At 46.2% G+C, this 18,305-nt stretch overlaps 1 protein-coding gene across 2 annotated transcripts in view; it reads right to left on the bottom strand.

The window, feature by feature from the left end:
* The window catches only part of NR3C2 (nuclear receptor subfamily 3 group C member 2), a 191,152-nt gene extending 173,074 nt beyond the window's left edge, over positions 1-18,078 (bottom strand). Inside the window, exons 1-2 of one of the 2 annotated variants that reach the window (XM_041489216.1) lie at positions 17,966-18,078; positions 11,387-13,151 (exon numbers count right to left, since the gene is read on the bottom strand). In XM_041489216.1, coding sequence (XP_041345150.1) covers positions 11,387-13,149 — 1,763 coding nt within the window. In that variant the 5' untranslated portion in view covers positions 13,150-13,151; positions 17,966-18,078. Of the gene's footprint in view, positions 1-11,386; positions 13,165-17,965 lie in introns of those variants that run through there. The other variant, XM_041489215.1, reaches the window with a different exon arrangement.
* Between the last annotated feature and the right edge of the window lie 227 nt (positions 18,079-18,305).

The following is an 18,305-nucleotide window of genomic DNA, read 5'->3' as shown; positions in this document are numbered from 1 at the left end:
CAGAATGTCCCTATCTAGCTGAAAAGAACTGAAATTCATTTAATGAAAAAAAAAAAAAAAAAAAAGATACAGCCTATTTGTCACTTCAGTTTCATTTCCTATTTCCAGGATTTAATTCAGCTTTTTTTTAGGATTTCTAGATTGCGGTGAAGGGTGAGTAAGTAGGTACTTTTCTCAATCTGGTCACAACTTATGAGCAAACACATCTGCTGAAAACAGCGCCTCCGATTCTCCCGTGCAACAATTTCCTCTGCCTGTAACTCTGAATCTTTTCCCAATTACAGATGTCTGAGGTGAAAATGCAATTACACACCGGCAGCACTTATATTACAGGCATAAAAGGAGATCTATGGAGAGGAGTGCTCAGTCCTGAGGATCCACCATCCACTTATAGGTGTCACAAGGGTTGTGCTTCAGGCCAGCTCCAGCAGGGTCACAAGGACAGAAGTTGAGGCTGGAATGCCCTGGGTACCTCCTGGAGAGTTTTTTCATTCCCTTCTGGCTCAGAAATATCTGATTGTTCACCTCTCAGCTGCCCAGTGATGTGAACCACAGGACAGAAGATGATGGCAACTGGAAGATTCCCTTCAAAAGCACATTTCTGATCCAAATAAAAATGTAAACAAAACCTACAAACTCTGTTATTAGCCTTCTGCACCCAATTAACTCCTGTTTATGTTAGAAAAGAAATGCAGGGCAATTTGCAGACCCATAATAGATACATTTTGATCCCAGAAATAAATTTTAAAAAAAAGTAAATCAGCAACTCATTTTTTTTACTTCTATTTCTATACACATTAGTTCCTCTGAATTTTCTCCCTTTTTAAAATAACATGTCCATCCAAAGGACATTCATCCTCTTTGCTTCTTCCACCAAATGGGTTTAATATGAAGTGAGTAACCATTCTTTATCTCATTATCTGCATGCGCAGTTTGAAGTTGTCATTACTGCATATTTAATCATTCAAAGTTTCCAATGCCCAATCTTCTTTTTTTCTACTGTCAAATCTCCAGAAACATAAATTCCAAGCAGTCCCAAGAATCGGAAAGGTTACTTGGGAAACAAATGCAAATCAAATGCATTGTTTCACTGCAACATTATCTTATGTCATTAGTTGGCAGCAGCCATAAAGCTCTGGACCACTTCCAACATTTACTTCCATACACTGAGCAGAAGCTGACATGTCTAACCCCCCACACTTTGTTCATCTTCCAGCTACTTTACATGGATCCAGATTAAAAATAAGGATTCAAAAATCCTAATTGTATCAACTGGAATCATTCTCTTTTACCACTATGTATCTGAAGGAAGAGTATGGTAAAGCTGTGCAGGGTTTGTAGAGCTAATTCTGCAGCAGTGTGGGTTTATTTGATGGATTTTCCAGCAGGGCAGTCTGCAACAAAGGTTCAATGCAGAATTTCGACAAGCCAGTCATATTTAGTAACTTTTTCTAATCCTTAAAGAATATTTATTGGCCAATATTTGTTTTAATTATTAATGTTAGAAAGCCTTAGTGCTCAAAACCGAACAAAATTAAAATGGAAATAACAAAACAAACCCATGGTGTACACCAAATCCAAGTGAGTGGGCTACGAGCTGGGGGGCAATCCTTAGGAAATGGGGGAAAATGACCTCCACTGCAGCATCCCTGAGCATTCTCTCCTTGCTGGGCTCAGGGTGCTCGGGGAGCTGCAGGAGTGAAGTGGTGCAGAAGCATGCATCCCCTGGCCAGAAATGACAACGTGTTCAATTTCTACCAAACCGTAATAAATAACAGACCTTGATCCTCAGAAACACCAAACATTAAATGATATTGTCTTCAAGTGGAATTCCTGAGTTTTTTCAGGGAGTTTTCCCATATCCTAGGATCCACGCCTATGCAAGGTTTTAGTTGTTTTGTTTTATTTTAATTTATCCAAGTGAGTTTGGAAGTTAACACAATCATATCTAGCAAAGTAGCTCTGAAGCTACCATTAGAGGAAGAGCTTTCTAACCACTCTAGCATACTGCACTCTCTAGCACAAATCTAATTTAGTTCAAAATAATGAAGCTGACAGCTCAGATAGTCTGCCTGGAAACTGCAAATTTCCCACCCACCTTCATTTGCAAGGTCCCTGGCACTCCAGTCTTCAAAAACGCTGAAGTGCATGACAGGTTTCTAGAGACAAGTCTTCAGCAATGCTAAAAGTGAGATCTCCGACCTTTTGGAGAAGCTCATATTTGAACTCATGTCTCCTGAGGGAATAGAAAGGTTGCTCTCATGATGCCTCAACCTTAAGGCACTTCCAGAAGTAATCCCTTTCCTGCTCCTAGTCTGAGGGCAGTGACTTTGATGAAACTTGACTACGAGACCACGTCCCACCTCCAGCACTGCTCCTGTCAGACGAGAGGCAGTGTTTGAGTGGGGAAAATGGTGAATCACCTGCAAAAGGCTGGAGAGGGACTTTTTACAAGGGTATACGGCGATAGGACAATGGGTAATGGCTGTAACTGAAGGAGTTATTTTAGGAATACCTAATTTAGATTAGGTATTTGGAAAAAATTCTCTATTTTGAAGGGTGGCGAGGCACTGGCACAGGTTGCCCAGAGCAGCTGTGGATGCCCTATCTCTGGAAGCGTTTAATGCCAGGCTGGATGGGGCTCTGAGCAGCCTTGTCTAGTTGAAGGTGGGGCTGGAACTTGAGGATCTCGAATGTTGCTTCCCAAGCCAACTCACAACAGTGAGCAGAGTCCCCTCCCCACTCTCTTTCCCCCAGCAGCGCTAAGGGAGAGCTGAAGGCACAAACACAATTGATTTTTCAAGGCGAGACGCTGCCAGAGTAAACCGGGGCTCGCCGGTTGTGAAACCCGCCTTGCAAAGGGCTCGGGGAGCGCAGGTCTCGGCGAGGACACGGAGCTGCCGCGCCGCCCCGCCGGGCCGACCGCAGCCGGCTCCTTGCGCAAGGATGCGGGGCGCGGGCAGCCCTGCTCCGACCGCCCCTTCCCCGCACGGCCCGGAGCCGCCAGAGACAGGCAAAGCACGAGGTGAAAATGCACGAAGCAGAGCGCTGCCTCGCTCAGTAAGTGCTCCCATCTCCGCGGGGCACTGCCGAGTCAAGGCTGGGACAGCTCCCGTGCGCCGTCCTGACGCTCTGAGCCAGGTGCGGGAGAGGAGCGAAAGAAATTCTGTACAAAAGAATTGCAAACCCCGAAAACAAAGGGTTTTGTAGGACTGCGCTACGATCTTAGTACAACACAGGATTCAGAAAAGCATAGCCAAAAATGCTGGCAAGACCCCACAGTTCTCAGCAGCTAGGACGAGCAAAATCCTGGTCAGGACAAACTACTTAATTCCCCATTCTGCCCTCTGATTAAAAGTTCTCAGACCACTGATAGATTACACTGCCCAAAATAAACCTCTAAAATACTGCTTTGTTTTGTAGACTAAGGCTGAACATGCACCCAAAAGGGCCATACACACACAAAAATAAGGAATTAAGACATTCTCACAAATCCAAAAGATTCTTTCTAAGCATTATTAAAGATGATATGAAGTTTTTAATTTCTTTTTTGTTTTTTTTTTTTTTCCCCAATGACCTAATTGCTATGGAATTGGTTTATAAAGCTGCCACTTTTTGGGGTAACACCTCTCAAAAGCAAATATGCAATGAAAAGTACAATAAGAAAAGACTTGTACTCAGCAAAAATTTTAGCCTGAAAGCTCATTCAAAAAAGTTTTTTCAGCTCCAGATGCCAGTAGAAAGTATTGTTTAGGAGAGAGGATGGAAACAAGTAAAGTGATATAAAAATTGTCAGAAACATTCAGCAATTAGTCTGAAATTTGCTTTTTAACCTCAGGGCTGTAACTCTTTGATCTATTATTATCACTAAGCACAATCAGCAGCATACCCATGCATCTCAGAAAGAGCATACAAATTCCTATAAGCCATTTTATGTATTTTCCACAAATACTGGATTTTGATTCTGCTCAGAGGTTCTAACCAAAATTTACTTTTTCTCCTTTTCAAAAAATAATGTTACATATTAACTCCAAGTAACCCTACCTCCAATATGAAATTTAAGCCACGAGTTTACTCATGAAGTCAATATGCAGCTTAGAGATCACAGATTTGGAGAAATTTGATTTAGCAAGCAGCTAACAACAAACTCTGATATAATCGAAGGTGCTTAATTCACAGTTTAAGATAAAAAAAAAATAAAATTCAAGCTATTTTGTGATCTACCAACAGTGTGGGAACTTCTGCTATAACGTAACTCAGTAAAGAAATGGCATCTTGCAAAAATACTTATTCACATATTGAACAGATACAAACAGTGTTACTTATACTTTTAAGAATCCAGAATGAACAGCATGGATTTGGTTTTCTGCACTTTTTTTTTTGTTGTTTTGGGAGATGGTTTCAGGAGACTGGGATGGGATGGGGGGGGGAGTTGTTTTTTGTGTTTTAAATCTTTCAGCACTGATTTCAGCAAAATAGAGAAAGAGAACCCCACAGATCACCTCATTTCAGAAAACACACTGTTAAGCTCTGATAAATGTCACTGCAAAACAAAACAAAAAGGCCACAAAATCTCCCATTTAAAGAGACCATTTATTTGAAAATTTTGCCCTGAAAGGAAACCAACCCTCAAGGCTTTCGTAAAATCCGGGGTCCCTGAAGGGAAAGACATGGATGTGCAGAAATCCTGTCTCCAAGTCTGAGGAGGGCATGCCTCCTCCCAGGCGAGCCCTGCTCCTCTTGCCGGCAGTGGTACCCGAGCAGGCTACAATGGGAACTGCTGCCATGGATAAACAGGCACTTCCCGAGCTGCGAGCCCTTCCCCAGCAGCCTAGGCCAAAAAAGTGTGCCCTCCTCTAAGGTCAGCCTGACTCCTCAGCAGCAAACCCGAGGTGGCTCCAGCAGGAGAGGGCTGCCGGGGAGCCCACCAGATGGTGACCTTCTGCTGCGGGTTACACATGTAGGGCAGCGAGCAGTCAAATCATGCCATGGTCTATTTAGGGTGCAGTCAGACGTGCCCAATAACACTGCGAGAACCTGGTCCACTGCACCCAATGGAAATACTGCTGCTTTTTCTTCCTCTCCACAGATCTCTCACTCAGAGGAGACTGCAACCGAAGTAATTCATATGCTGAGCACCAGGCACTGTGTAGCAACCAGCTGCATGTGAAAACTGATAAAAGTACTAAACTTAGATGGATTTAATACCTGTTTTTCACACACTCTTTTTAGTTTCCTCGTTGGACCATTTTTATCGCTCTTAGCCATATTTTAAGACACATTTGCCAGAGAACAAGTTATGGTTCTATATTCATCCTTAACTGTGGTATTTTCTGACCTCTGAGATCTTAAATCTCAAATCACAGCACTCCATTGTTCTCCAAGAAGTTTTGGTCAAAACAAGTCCATTATTAACTCCATCTCCTACAACTCTGTTCAAAGACTCAATACATACAATTGAAAAAGAGAAAACGCCTTAAAACTACGTCCTGAGAATACCAGCGTTGGGATTATGGCTCAACAATACATTATCTTCTAGCAGAAAGGTGCACTTGGGATATATCACAGGCTCCATTCCCTTTCCATCCCTTCAGTTTGTTCTCATGCCCAGATCACATCACACTGCTCACCAAGTTTCACTGTCCTGTTGGCTCTTTGGAGCTTCAGAGTGGACTGGATCAAGAATCCAATCTGGCTCTCAGACACAAGCCCAATCAGAGGGCAAAGCCAGAATCAGAGCAGACAAGGCATGGTCCAACAGAGTATTTTCATCACTGCAAGTAATACACTGTTCAGCTACAAGGGACACCCAATAGCAGCCACTGCTCCAGCCTGGAACCAGCAAAGCACCAATAAGTACCTGGCAATCTGATTCAGCCAGGCAGAGCACGCCACAGCAGGTTGTAGTTCCAATAATGTTAAGTGCTGGTTGAGTAAGGCCAGGTTATTGAACCACAACTTAACAATTTACTCCCTCTGCAGACAACACAAGTACTGCACGAGCACTGAATCTGCTGCAGCAATCCCTGCGCTTGACTGCCTTGCTGCCACACACATCTCATAAAACAGGACGGGAAAATTTTTTATACAGTTCACAACTTATCTGTCTCCAGTCCTCATGAAAATGGACTGATCCATACTGTTGGAAAATGCACAATCAAAACTTCTTCTGCTTGTTATAAAATCTGTGCATTGAAGATGACCCCACCTTCCTGTTTTTCAGAAAACCATCAAAACAAGATTATCATAGTGAGATTCCATATCACCAAAAGTGATACAAGAACTAGGCAACAACTATTAGCTATTATCAGAACTACACATGGCAAACTGATTTCCAACAGCTAAGTACTGTAAAGTTTAGTGGTATCAATGAGCAATTGAGACATTTTGGAAATACACTTTATTTACCCCAGCACAAAGAAACAACCAAGCCCTAGTTCCTGACACCCAGCTTGACAACAGAGCTCTTATTTCCCCAGATGGGGAAGATCCACACAGCTCTGGAACACAATTTTCCGTTAATGTGGACTTTCCTGTGCCACAGCACAGGAGGCAATGGATATGTATAATTTTTAAGAGAAAATAAGGCATTATTTGCATTCATATTTTAAGAGAAAATACTTTATACAGACTTTGAACTTCTCAATAAAGAGCAATATAAAAACCCAGCACCCTCACCAAAATAACAACAAAGAAAGCTGTAGAAAGTAAAAAGCTGTTCAGTGCATGCTGGTATGCCCAAGGGAACCTTTCAACCTCCTGGGCTGACATATTAATAAAGATTTCTAATTTCTTTAGCGAGAAATAAGGAATAGACAGAGGTCTCAGCTATGTCAAGACCATACCCAAAGCTGCATTAAAAAAAGACACAAAATTATACAAGAACCTACAAAAACAAGTATACCTTCTCAAATTGAAATAAAGGAAAAATATAGATTTGAGTCCATGGTCCATGGTATTAGAGAATAATTTCTGAAAAAGGTTTGCACAGTAAATTTTTGGGAAGATAAAAGGGAATACAGTCCTGCCAAGCATGGAGAATATTTTAACAGCACAGTCCTTTTCTCATAAAGTCCGTCAGCAAACAGAGGTCAAGGCCATTCATAAATTCTAAAAATAATATTTACCAGACCTTTATCTTTCTGGCAGGTATAATTCTGATAAGTGACTATTCTAGATAATATTTAACATAAAAGTTTATTTACAAAAATACTTGCAATAGCCTGAAATCAGATTTTAACCAGAATCAATTCAAGCCAGTAAAGGCTACAGGTAAATCAGGATCCTGTTGTTGGGTTGTTTTCTGGTTTTGGGTTGGGTGAGATGGCTTTTTCAGGGGGCTTTTTCAAGTAGGGTATAAGAAATGAATACTGACACATGGGAATAGCTCAGGAACAGATAGGTATAAGTCATCCCTAAAATACTATCAATGTCTGATCAAAAATGTATTGAAACACTATTCTAGATAAACATATGCAATTCATATTAAAACACTGAACTTTCTGAATAGCACATCAAACTTTGTGGATTCCTCCCACACTGGATTACACCAGTGGAATTGCCAGGAAGAAATGACAGTAGGAGGGAGTATCAGCCCTCTGTTTCCACCACAAGCACTGAGAAAAGCAAGTACATGTGTGTACATACATGAGTTAATATGGAAATTAGAGGGGAAAGGAACATTTGCACAAGAAGCTTTAGGTAAGAGCTAATGCAGCAGAAAGGTCATCCTCCTCAGTTTTTACTGTTGTTTTAAGCAACCATGACATTTTCGTAGGCCATTTTGAAAATCACATAATTGGCATGATCATGGGGCTTAGGCTAGCGCCCCAATTCAGAGAAGCACTGATCACCTTATAGTGAAATCTTATCTGGATTCTTTGTGTAGGTTTTCATCAATGACATCACACAATTGCACATACCTTCTCTTTCAAGCCCATTTAGCTATTATTTAGTTTAGAAACCAGTATTTCTTAGAAATGCCATTTGTGGAAGGAGTAATCTATACACACAGCCAGACAAGTATGATTCACCCTTTATTAAAAATTACAAATGTAAAATCTTTCAAAAACAAAGACATGTTCTGCATGCATATTAGCAGAAGAAAAAGTATTTAAAAGGGAATAAGGCAATTTGGTTTTCCTTAAGAGGCTCTCATTCCCCAAACACCACAAGCTGCAATGTTATAAAAAAGTTACTATCAACTAACTTAAAAAGAACCATAACTGTGCACATCTAATAAAAGTAACTGAAGGAGAAAAAGAGAAATGTTCTAGTTGGCAGTGGGTGATCGGCACAGTCAACAAGGTAGCAAGGCATTCTAAATGCCTCAACTATGGTTATTAGACACTACCACTGATTCCAGAAAAGGAACATTCTAATATGATTTTTTTTTAACAGCGATATTCTTAAGATTCACTATAAATATGAAAAGTTCAAAGTCATCTTCTTTTGGCCATCTACTGCTTTTCACCACGTAAGCTGCAAGTCTGAGGCACTTCAGAAAGGGTATGAGATCAGGGTTCAGAAAATAATGCTGCTAAAACAAGACATATTCTGTGCTGGTCATCTACTGGCTTTACGGAACCATGTAGCCTATTTTTTCCCTTCACCTTTTTCTTTGCTTGCAGCCACTTATATTGCAAGTCAAAAAAAAAACCAAAAAAAAACCAAAAAAAACCACCAAGACTTAGAACACCAGAAACTTAAAAATATTTCAAACTTTGAAGGGCTAATCACATGCTCTAAAAGTCTGCAAAATGTGTGATGTCTGATATGATTGACACTTCAGGAAGAAAAACTGACTGGAAATAGCAAGGATCTGGTTTAGATCTAGAGGACAAAGGTGTGATGCTGCTGTTCTGATGACACGAAGGAAGAGGTATTTTGCAATCCCCATGCCACATGGATATGGGACAGCTGAAACCAACCTTGCTTGGGATGTTGGGTCTGGCAGGGTTTTAAGCTATGTGTGTTTTATTACAACACCTCAGAGCACCAACTAATTTGAGCACGATTTCCTCTGTTCTAGCTGCAATACAGCACAGAAACGAAGAGAAAAATACAGATCAGTCTGAGGTTCAATAGCAAGGCTGAGCTTTTACATGTGTGACATCTTATGAGATTTTACATGTGTGACATCTTATGTGGAGTCTTTATTACTTGTCTCACCAGCAGAAAAATATCTCAGCAGGCACCTCTGCACTCAAATCTGCACTGTCAAAAAGATCTCTACATGAATTTACCTTGAAAATTTTAAGGGCTTTGCACAGGTCCCTGGCTGCACTGTTGGCACAGAGACATCACCAGCCAGATTAAGAGCAACATTTAGTTAAATAAGGGGTTGAGTTCTGAGATTTGAAATGATGACACATGTCCTAATCTGAAGTACAAATCAGGATGCCTGGAGTGTCGCAACCCTGCAGATCTGCATTACCTGAGCAGAATTCCACACGCAACAGCTCTGAGCACTAAACATTTCAGGATTCCAATCCTGCAGAGTGGCAGCTACACTCACCTGCAAATCCTACTACAAGATACCAGCTTGGAGAACAAAGACAGGAAAGTGCACCCAGCCTGTGTCATCATCAAATCTGATTACATTTACTGATCTAGAGCTACCATGGACTATGTCAGATCAGAAGACTCCTTTAAAAACCTTATAAGAAACTGTCACTCCAAACACAACTATTGATGGCAACCTTGCTCCTTCCTGCATTATTTCCTTGTTTATTGTCCCTGCAATGGATGACAGCCTTGACTCAGTGCAAGCATTCAGTCACACAAGAGTTCTCACAGCTGGCAGGAGCTACCTGTCCAAGCAACAGTGCTCAACCACAAAGGCAGTAAAATATTGGGTCTTTGTATTCAGGCATTCCATCAGTCTTCTGGTGAACTTTTCTCACTATATAAATAATGCAATTTATGAAAATTTCATCAGGTAAAATAACTAGAAAACAGTGACTCCATCTTCTTTAATCTAAGAAAGTACATTTCGGCCAAGACTGGATGGTAACAAATATCCAGCTACATGCAAAGTTCAGCACAATGACAGCATACAGCCCTTCAAGTTGAGTATATTAGAAAGTACATTCTTTTTCAAGACCCTATCAGAAATGGCCAAATAAAAAGTGAAGCATGGCCTACAAAATGATAGAGAGATTGTAGCAGGGCTGTACAGAACTGACAATAAAATGAAAACAGGTTGTTTTTTTTTTTTCTCCTTACAGGTAGATAGGCTGATTTCCCTCCTGAAAAGCACCAGGATTTTAGATATTATGTTTTTCACTGCAACACTATTTTCAGAAATCTGTAGTATCATACAAATATGGAAAACACCACACATCCTCCTAACCCCACTCCAAGAATAAGGCAGATGCTTCATTCACTGAGGGCAGCTGCATAGCTCCTGATGAGCAAGAAAAACCACTTGAGAAAGGTAAATGCCAATCTGTCACTGGCTATTTGAGCTTTGGCACAAGCCTTTGGTCAGCCTGCTGGGTACATGGGTATGCTGTGCAAACATTTGAACTCAGGCATGCTGTCAGAGGCGCTTCAGAACATGTACTGTTGACTCTGCAACTAGATGATTTAGGAAAGTAAGCATCCCTCACGTGATACAAGGACACCTGCTTGAAGAAGGACATGCTGCCACAGATCTGCCAAGAAAGCCAAATTCAGATGACACTTGCTCATTTCTCTTCCACCAAAAGTGAGGGGATCAGTTTATCCATTTCCCCCTTTCAAATGCATCAAGTTTTAACAGCTCTCCTCCTTCTGGAGGCATTTTTCTATATATATAAACCAAATGTTCCTACAGTTAAAATACAGAAATAATATGTTGCCACAGGCTTGTAACATTGTTTTTTAAACTTAACCAGTTCAAGTCCAGTGCAAACACAGAACCACGCTTCTTCACAATAACAGATTCCTGACACTACCATTTTCTTATGCTCAGCTCAACATTTCATCTGAGGTACCGCACATTCAAGCACTAGCTAGGAAAAAAATAACCATTATAGGACACAAGAGAGCAATTTTACTAAGCTCTCATTATAGGAAAAATAACATTTGTAGTAGTAAGAGCTCATAAACATACTAAAGCCATACCTTCAAACTTAATAACAACAGAATACAATATGTTCTTCTTAAATATTAAAGCCAGCACTTTGCTTTCATTAAAGGCAGAGTAAAACACAGCAAGACAGCCACAAATCTAATAATAATGGAAATTCAAAGAATTACGCATCAGACTGAGAAATACCACCCTGGTCCTCATTTTAATTCACTCCTTGTTTGTTTAATGCAGGGGAAAAAAGAAAAAAATTAAGAGAGGGGAAAAAAAAAAAAAAAAAAAAGAAAAAAGAGTAGCAATTTGCCAGCTCACCTGGACACATTTTCTGGAATGTACTCTAGAACTGGATACCCATCACTTCTTCTGGATGCCAACTCCGAATGCGACTTCCAGGTCTCCACGAGCGTGCTGACAGCAGGGAAGGAGCTCAAGTGCTGAAATGTCTGCTCTCGAGCAACCGGCCGCGACAAGGATATCGTGCCCTGGGCACCGATCCTGTAGTGAAATGACTGTCCACTTGAATTTACACCCACAATAGCAGAGGATGGTATACTGTTCTCTTGGTAGTAGCTGCCATCATCAGGCTCCTGCTTAATCCCCACACGTAGGCCTGGATTTGGAAAACTGCTGCCTTCACAATTTCCATCAAATGAAGAAACAGGTGGTCCTAAAATCCCAGAAAGAGAGTAATAGTCTTTGTCATCCATAAAAGAAAAATATGAGCCATCTGTAAATGGGAAAGGATTTACTGTTTGATTCCCTTTAAAGGAGGCACCAGAACAAGGATGTTTGGCCGACTCTTGCTTCACTGGTACTGAAAAGGGGGAATCGGAGTTTATTTTGCTGCTGCTGTCGCCGATGCAGGCGCTGCCAAAGGACCCGTCTGGCTCGGGCTTTATGAACTGAACAAGATTCATCTGGCTGTTGTTGGAGATGGCATTCTCCATTTCCTCCATCTTAGGAAACGTGAGTTCTTGAGCACCCTTGTCTTTTGTTTCTGGACTAGGAACGGTGTCTTGGCTTCTGCTAGGCCCCACTGGCGTGCCGGAAGGCGGGAACCCCACGGAGCTGTTTACGGGGCTACAGATGGATGATCCTACAGTGCTAACCGCCGGACTAGAACGCGTGGACCTATTATTGGCATTGGAAGGGCTGGCAATGGAGCTCCTGGAGTTCAGGTTTGCAGGACTGGACACAGAAGATCGCATAGTAATATTGTTGGGACTTGAGACAGGAGATTTCACGCTGCAGTGGCTAGGAGGACTGGAGATCGGCGACTTCATGCTACTGATAGGGCTGGAAAGCGGAGAGCTGACGTTGCTAACGTGCGCGGGGCTGTGCAACATGGAGCCCCGGCTCTCAACATTGGGCGAGCGCGACAGAGGGGTGCCCTGTCCCATGGGGCTGTGCATGGCAAAGCTCCCAAAGGTAGCGGTAGTTGAGGACATGGAGTTCACTCCCGCAGGACTACATACTGAAGAGGCCATGGTCTGAGGGCTGCAGCCTGAGGGGCTTTTCTCTTGACACATAATAGGGCTTTTGACAATCGTGTGCATGGCACCGCCATTCACAGCGCTCCCAGAGTCTGACATCAAAGACCTCAAGGGCCTGCTGGCGCTGTGGAGGGGAGAGGAGCAATGGCCGTTCTCCTTGTAGAGCTTCACCAGCTGCTCCACATTCTGGTAGATCTTTCCTGGGCTCCCCTGGTTCTGCTGATCGTAGTGGTAATCGGCGTCTCGTATCGAATCCATATATAAACCCATGGATTCGGCCACCGTTGCCGACAGCTCCTTGGACTCTGTTTCGGTTTTGATGTCAGAGCGCAGGAGACCAGGCTGGCTGTTGTCTTGCTGCAGGCAGGAGAGTAGCTCAGGTTTTTCTTTGCCGTTTCCTTGAGTGCTGCTGTTTGCGAAAGTTCCGGCGGCGCAGCTGACGTTTACAATCTCCATGTAGTTACTGTCATCAGTCTGCTCTCCAGCACCTATGGAAGAATACTCCACAGACTGAGAAACTTGACCCCACCGTCTCTCCATATCTAAGCCTTCTGGGTAGCTGTGGTATCCTTTTGTCTCCATAACTAGCAAAGACATATATAAAAAAGTAAAATTAATGACAGGACAGTGTGACTTCCTAAGGAAATTTCCTAATTTCCTAAGGAAACAAGGCGTATCCGCTTTCTCTGTCTATCCTCCTCTCTCTCTCTGCCTGCCAATCCCATTTCCCTGCCCCATCCATCATCTCTCAACCATTTGTCCAATTTCAATCAAACCGAGGGAAAAGTCTCATGGATATGACAGCCCTATGGGTTCAGGGAGAAAACAGATCAGCAGCTTGGAAACAGCCAAATTATTGCTCCCAGCCCTACCCCAAAAGGAACGGCTTGGCAATGTTAGCACAACCACCCACCCTCGCTGGCCACAGCCCCATGGTCAGTGCCTGCTGTACCAGGGGCTGTCGCTCACCTAAAAAAGGGAACGGGGAGTAAGGAAGGAGGGGATCCAGAGAAGTCCTGAAAGGACATGTTGGTGGTAGGCAGGACGAAAACCCTGTGAAAATTCCTCATTACAGCTCTGCTCCTCCAAGGACCTTCCACTGCCATGTTACAAGGACAACAAAGCAAGGGAGACTGCTGTTTTAAGGGGATTTCTCTTCATCATCCTCACCATTCAGCGTAACACAGAATACTTTAGAAGGCGCCAGTGGCTCTGAGGGGCTGGGAGCTGACTTGCCCCTTCCCAGCTACACAAACTTCTGGTACAACCTCCCAAGAAGACATGAAGGTGTGGGGAGAGAAGTAGGACAGCAGACCAGTAGGAAACACTTCTGCCACAGAGGAAGGGGTTCAGACTAGGTAGGAATGCATGGCTACTAAACGGATCCATAACTCTGCCAATTCTGCAAACTTCCATGGCAGCCAGCAAGAGGAATATATAAAGAAAAGTAAACCTTGTTCTAAAATGGACCCTAAAAAAAACCCTCCCATTCCACATGGCACTTTCTCGAGGTAAGGAGCAAAATGCATGACCCAGTCTCTAATAATCTGAAAACCACATATAAGTAACAACAATTTCTTTTTGTTTTAAGGATCTGGCTCATAGTATCATTAGAACTGCAGAAACTCAAGTGCCAACAGTTACAATATCAATATTATGCAAATATTTTTTTCCTTTCAGAATGTATTCATTTTCCAATATTTAATTTAGTGTTTAACCCCTTTACTTAACACTATTTAACTAAGCTATTTTGAGCAAAATAATAAAAACAAAACAAAAAACCTTAAACTGAATGACTTGAATACTTCTTTGCCCTTACTTAATTGGAACTATAGCCCAATGCTTACATTTCCCTCAAGCACAAATTTTATTAGAACCTAGAATTATGTGTCTCACATGATCATGCATATTAAATCACATTCCTACAGTCTAAAATTTTCAGACAGAAGTGCCTAATTCCACATAAAGTCACTCCCAGATAATCACTTACCCCTGATTTAAGTGCTGAGCTAGCCTAAATCCTAGAGAAATCAATTGCAGCTGTGAGTGACCCGCATTTCTGAAAACAAGGAAACTTAGTTAAGGCTTAAAATTAGGATGTAAGTTAAAATTAACCCTCAGAAACACCAGCAGAACCAACAGCAGAAATCTCTGTTACAGGCCTAACATTACACAAGTGTTTGAGCTTTGCAGCAACTTCTCCCACAGCAGTAAAATTCAAACTTTGTATATAATCAATAGCCAAGCATACTCTGAAACTTCAGCGAATAAAAATCTGAGTCACACAAAGGAAAAGAAGGTAGAAAATGCCCTGATCCTGCACTTGCAAAGGCTGGTAAATATATCCAAGAGGATCAAAAAGCAGCAGAGATTGTTTGTGGCCTAATACAAGTTCAGTTTAAAATGAGAGCCATAAATTACGGAGAATGCTGCAGCCAACGGATTTTCTGGGAGTGATGGTTTCTGTCACCTCCAAGTGCCTCCTTGGTGGATACCAGAACCAAATTAATAATCTCAGGGGTTACTGGTACCATTAGGGTTTGGTTTTGTTCTTTTAGGCAGAACTTATTACAACTTGACTAGCACATCTATCCACGGAATCCACTTCACCTCCAGCACACACATGCCTTTTTACTAAGTTTCACTAAACAAATCTGACTGGGGGCTAAAACATCCACGGACACCCACAACTAAAGCTCAGCAGTGTTACATACTGGAACCAAGATCATCTCTATCTGACACTTTACAAAGCAAAAGACACTGTGTGCACAGCAGCTTATCCAGACTCCCTCTCCGAAGAGCTACCGAGACACTGCAAGTTGTGTACTTCACCCCAAACATATCAACAAACACAGCCCTCCGCAGCACAAATCTCCGATCAATTAGGCATGAAACTAGTCTCACAGCAACAGCCAAATAAAAAAATCAAATGGTACCTGGTATCCCTGCAACCAAAAGGTCACCTGGATACGGGGAAATCTGAAGTAAGCCCAGTTTCACAAAACAAAAAAAAAAAAAAAAAAAAAAAAAAAAAAAAAAAAAAAAAAACAAAAAAAAACTCCAAAAAACTCGTGGCTCAAGCGGCCACCCACTTCTTAATTCTCGGTGTATGTAAACCAAATTTCCTTGAAGTTTCACTGTCTGCCAGCCACCCCGCTGACACGAGACTACCCACGGGACTCGAGTTTCGTGGCTGGGCTGGGGTTTTCCCCGCTTTCTCCAGGGTACCGTGGCGGCGCTGCCACGGCACGGCCGCCCACGGACCCGAGCGGAGCCGGGCGTGGGTTCCCCCCGTCCCCGCGCGTTAACATCCACACCGGCAGAGCGCACGCTGATTTCCCCATTTACCCTACGCTGCGAGGAGCATCCCCGCAGGTCCCAGAGAACAGACACCGCTTTGCACCCCTGTCCCCCACGTCCCCCGCCAGCCTGCTTTCCCGCAGGTGAAGTCCGGGTTGTCACGCGTGGGGGAGCCCAGCAGTGCCCGGAAGCTCGCTCGCTCGCTCGCTCCCTCCCTTCCCTCCCTCCCTCCCTCCCAGGAGCCCGCGAGGGAGGGGGGATCCACAGCCCCAACCCGCTGTCGGCCGAGCCCGCCCCGCCGGCCCCCTGCTGCCGCCCGCCCCTCGAGCGATGCAGAAAAGCGCTTCTTCCCGTGCAAACGCCGCTCCCCACCCCTGACGGCGGGCAGGGTCCGGGCCCCGCTGCCGAACCCGCCGGCTCCCGCCACACCGCGCCAGCAGCACCTCCCGCCGCGGTGCGCGGAGCGGAGCGGTGCCCTCGGCCCTGGTACCTGTTGCGGCGGGGCGCGTCCCCGAGCCCCCGCGGCGCGGAGCGGAGCGCAGGGCGGCGCGGAGCGGCAAGGCGGGCGGCGCGGCTCCCCCGCCCCTCCCCCGCCTGCCCGCCCGCCCGAGGCGCGCCGCGCCGCCCGGTGACACGGAGCGGCACCCGGGAGGGGACGGGAAAAGGTGCCAAGTCCTTTAAAAACATGTCACATGCCCACATAAAGTTCAAGTTTACGTCCCGCCCGCCGCCCGCCGCGATTGGCGGGCGCGCCTCGGAGCGCGGCGCGGCCGGGGCCAGGCGGGCGCGCCATTGGCTGCGCCGCGCCGTCAGTCACCGACCGGGCGACATGACTGATACAAAGTTGCTGCGACACAGCCTGGGAAACGCATCTCCTTAAAGCCGCAGGGACCGCGCGGCTCCCGCGCTCCGCCCGCCCGCCCGCGGGGTCCCCGCGCACCGCCCCGGGCCCCCCCGGTGGACCCCGCGCACAGGTGAGGTGCGCGGGGCGCGGCCGCCCCCGCCCGGTGCCCGCGCCGCGCCGGCGGCAGGGCCGGGCATCGCCTCCCCTCCGGCCCGGGGTTTCCGCCTGTCAGCGGCGCATGAATGCGCACCGTGCCGATGCAGACACGGTGATTTAACCAGGGAAAATTTTTGAAATAAATATAATTAGGTGGAGGGAAAAAAGAAAGAAGAAAAATGTACGGGGGTAAAAAAATAAGGAGCGGAGGAGCGACGGCGGCGGGGCGCAGGAGGGTTCAAGGACTCGTCCTCCGCTCCCCGCCGGGCTGGCTCCGCTCCGCGGCAGCCGCGCATCCCGCCGGGCGCCCCGCCCGCTGCCTCCCGCCAGCCAGAGGAGCCGCCGCAACGACCCCTGGCCCCGGGGCTGCTGCCACCTCCTATTCCCCAGTGTCCCCCTGGGTACCTGCGTCTCGGCTGCAGGAATACCCTTTTCCCAGACAAGCCTAAAAAAAAAAAAGAAAGAAAGAAAGGAAAAAAGCCGCCGAGCAAACTTTCAGGCGATGCGCTCCCAACTCCCTCGCTAAATACCGCCCCCAGTCCCCGGTCAGCGGCCCCTGAGAGCCCCGCTCCCGGCCCCCAGGTGCGCCCCACGGCCCGGCGGGGACAGCTCCGCGGCACCGCAGGGTGACAGCGGTGCCCCCGGGAGCGGGGCGGGGGGCTGAGCCCGCCGGGCAGCGGGAGCGCCGGGCACCGCGCACCTTCTCCCGCAATCGCCTGTGCGCGCCCGCAGGGACCCCGCGTGTGCTGCTGCGGGTTTGTATTCCAGAGTCACGGCGAAAGCGCCAACATCCCTAGGATTTGGGGTGTCACGTGTCCCTCTCGTTTTCCTATTCTGCCAAATATCGACCCACACTCACGGGCCGAGGCGGCGGCTCCCAGCGCCCGCGGCGCGACCCGCGGAGGAGCAGCCGCCACCACCGCCGCGCTTCCCCGCGGGCGCTGGCGAGCAATGGACGTGTCCTTCCCGCGAAGTTTTCACGGATAGGGACGGGACTAGCCGTGACCTGGATACGCCGGCCGGTGTGTCGGACACCCGCCCCGCTGCCCCCCGCGCCGCTGCTCGCCCCGCGCAAGACTCCGCGCTGCACTCACTCACCTCCCCTAGGACATGGTGGCACGGCGGGGGGAGGAGGCGCGGCCCCCGGCTACTGGCAGCGAACCATCCGGGAGCCCGCACAGCCACCCAGGATAGAGAAAAAAAAAAAAAAAAAAAAAAAAGTACGCGGAGGAAGCACCGGGAGCGCGGCCGGGCGGCAGGCGGGAGCTGCGGCGGCAGGCGGCAGGGTGCCCGCAGCTCGGCTCGGCTCGCCTCGGCGGACAGCTCCCACCATGGACGCCTAGGTGGGTGGGTGTTCCCGCGGGTCACACCCTCGCCCGCCGGCGGAGGGGAACGGGGGGTGGATCCAGCACCGGTGGGGGAGGAAGGGGGTTTTTGG

The sequence above is a fragment of the Pyrgilauda ruficollis genome, unplaced genomic scaffold, assembly GCF_017590135.1.
Source record: "Pyrgilauda ruficollis isolate IOZ18807 unplaced genomic scaffold, ASM1759013v1 scaffold91, whole genome shotgun sequence".
Classification (NCBI taxonomy): domain Eukaryota; kingdom Metazoa; phylum Chordata; class Aves; order Passeriformes; family Passeridae; genus Pyrgilauda; species Pyrgilauda ruficollis.
The sequence above is the reverse complement of the archived record's forward strand: the minus strand, read 5'-3'. Positions and strand labels throughout refer to the sequence as shown.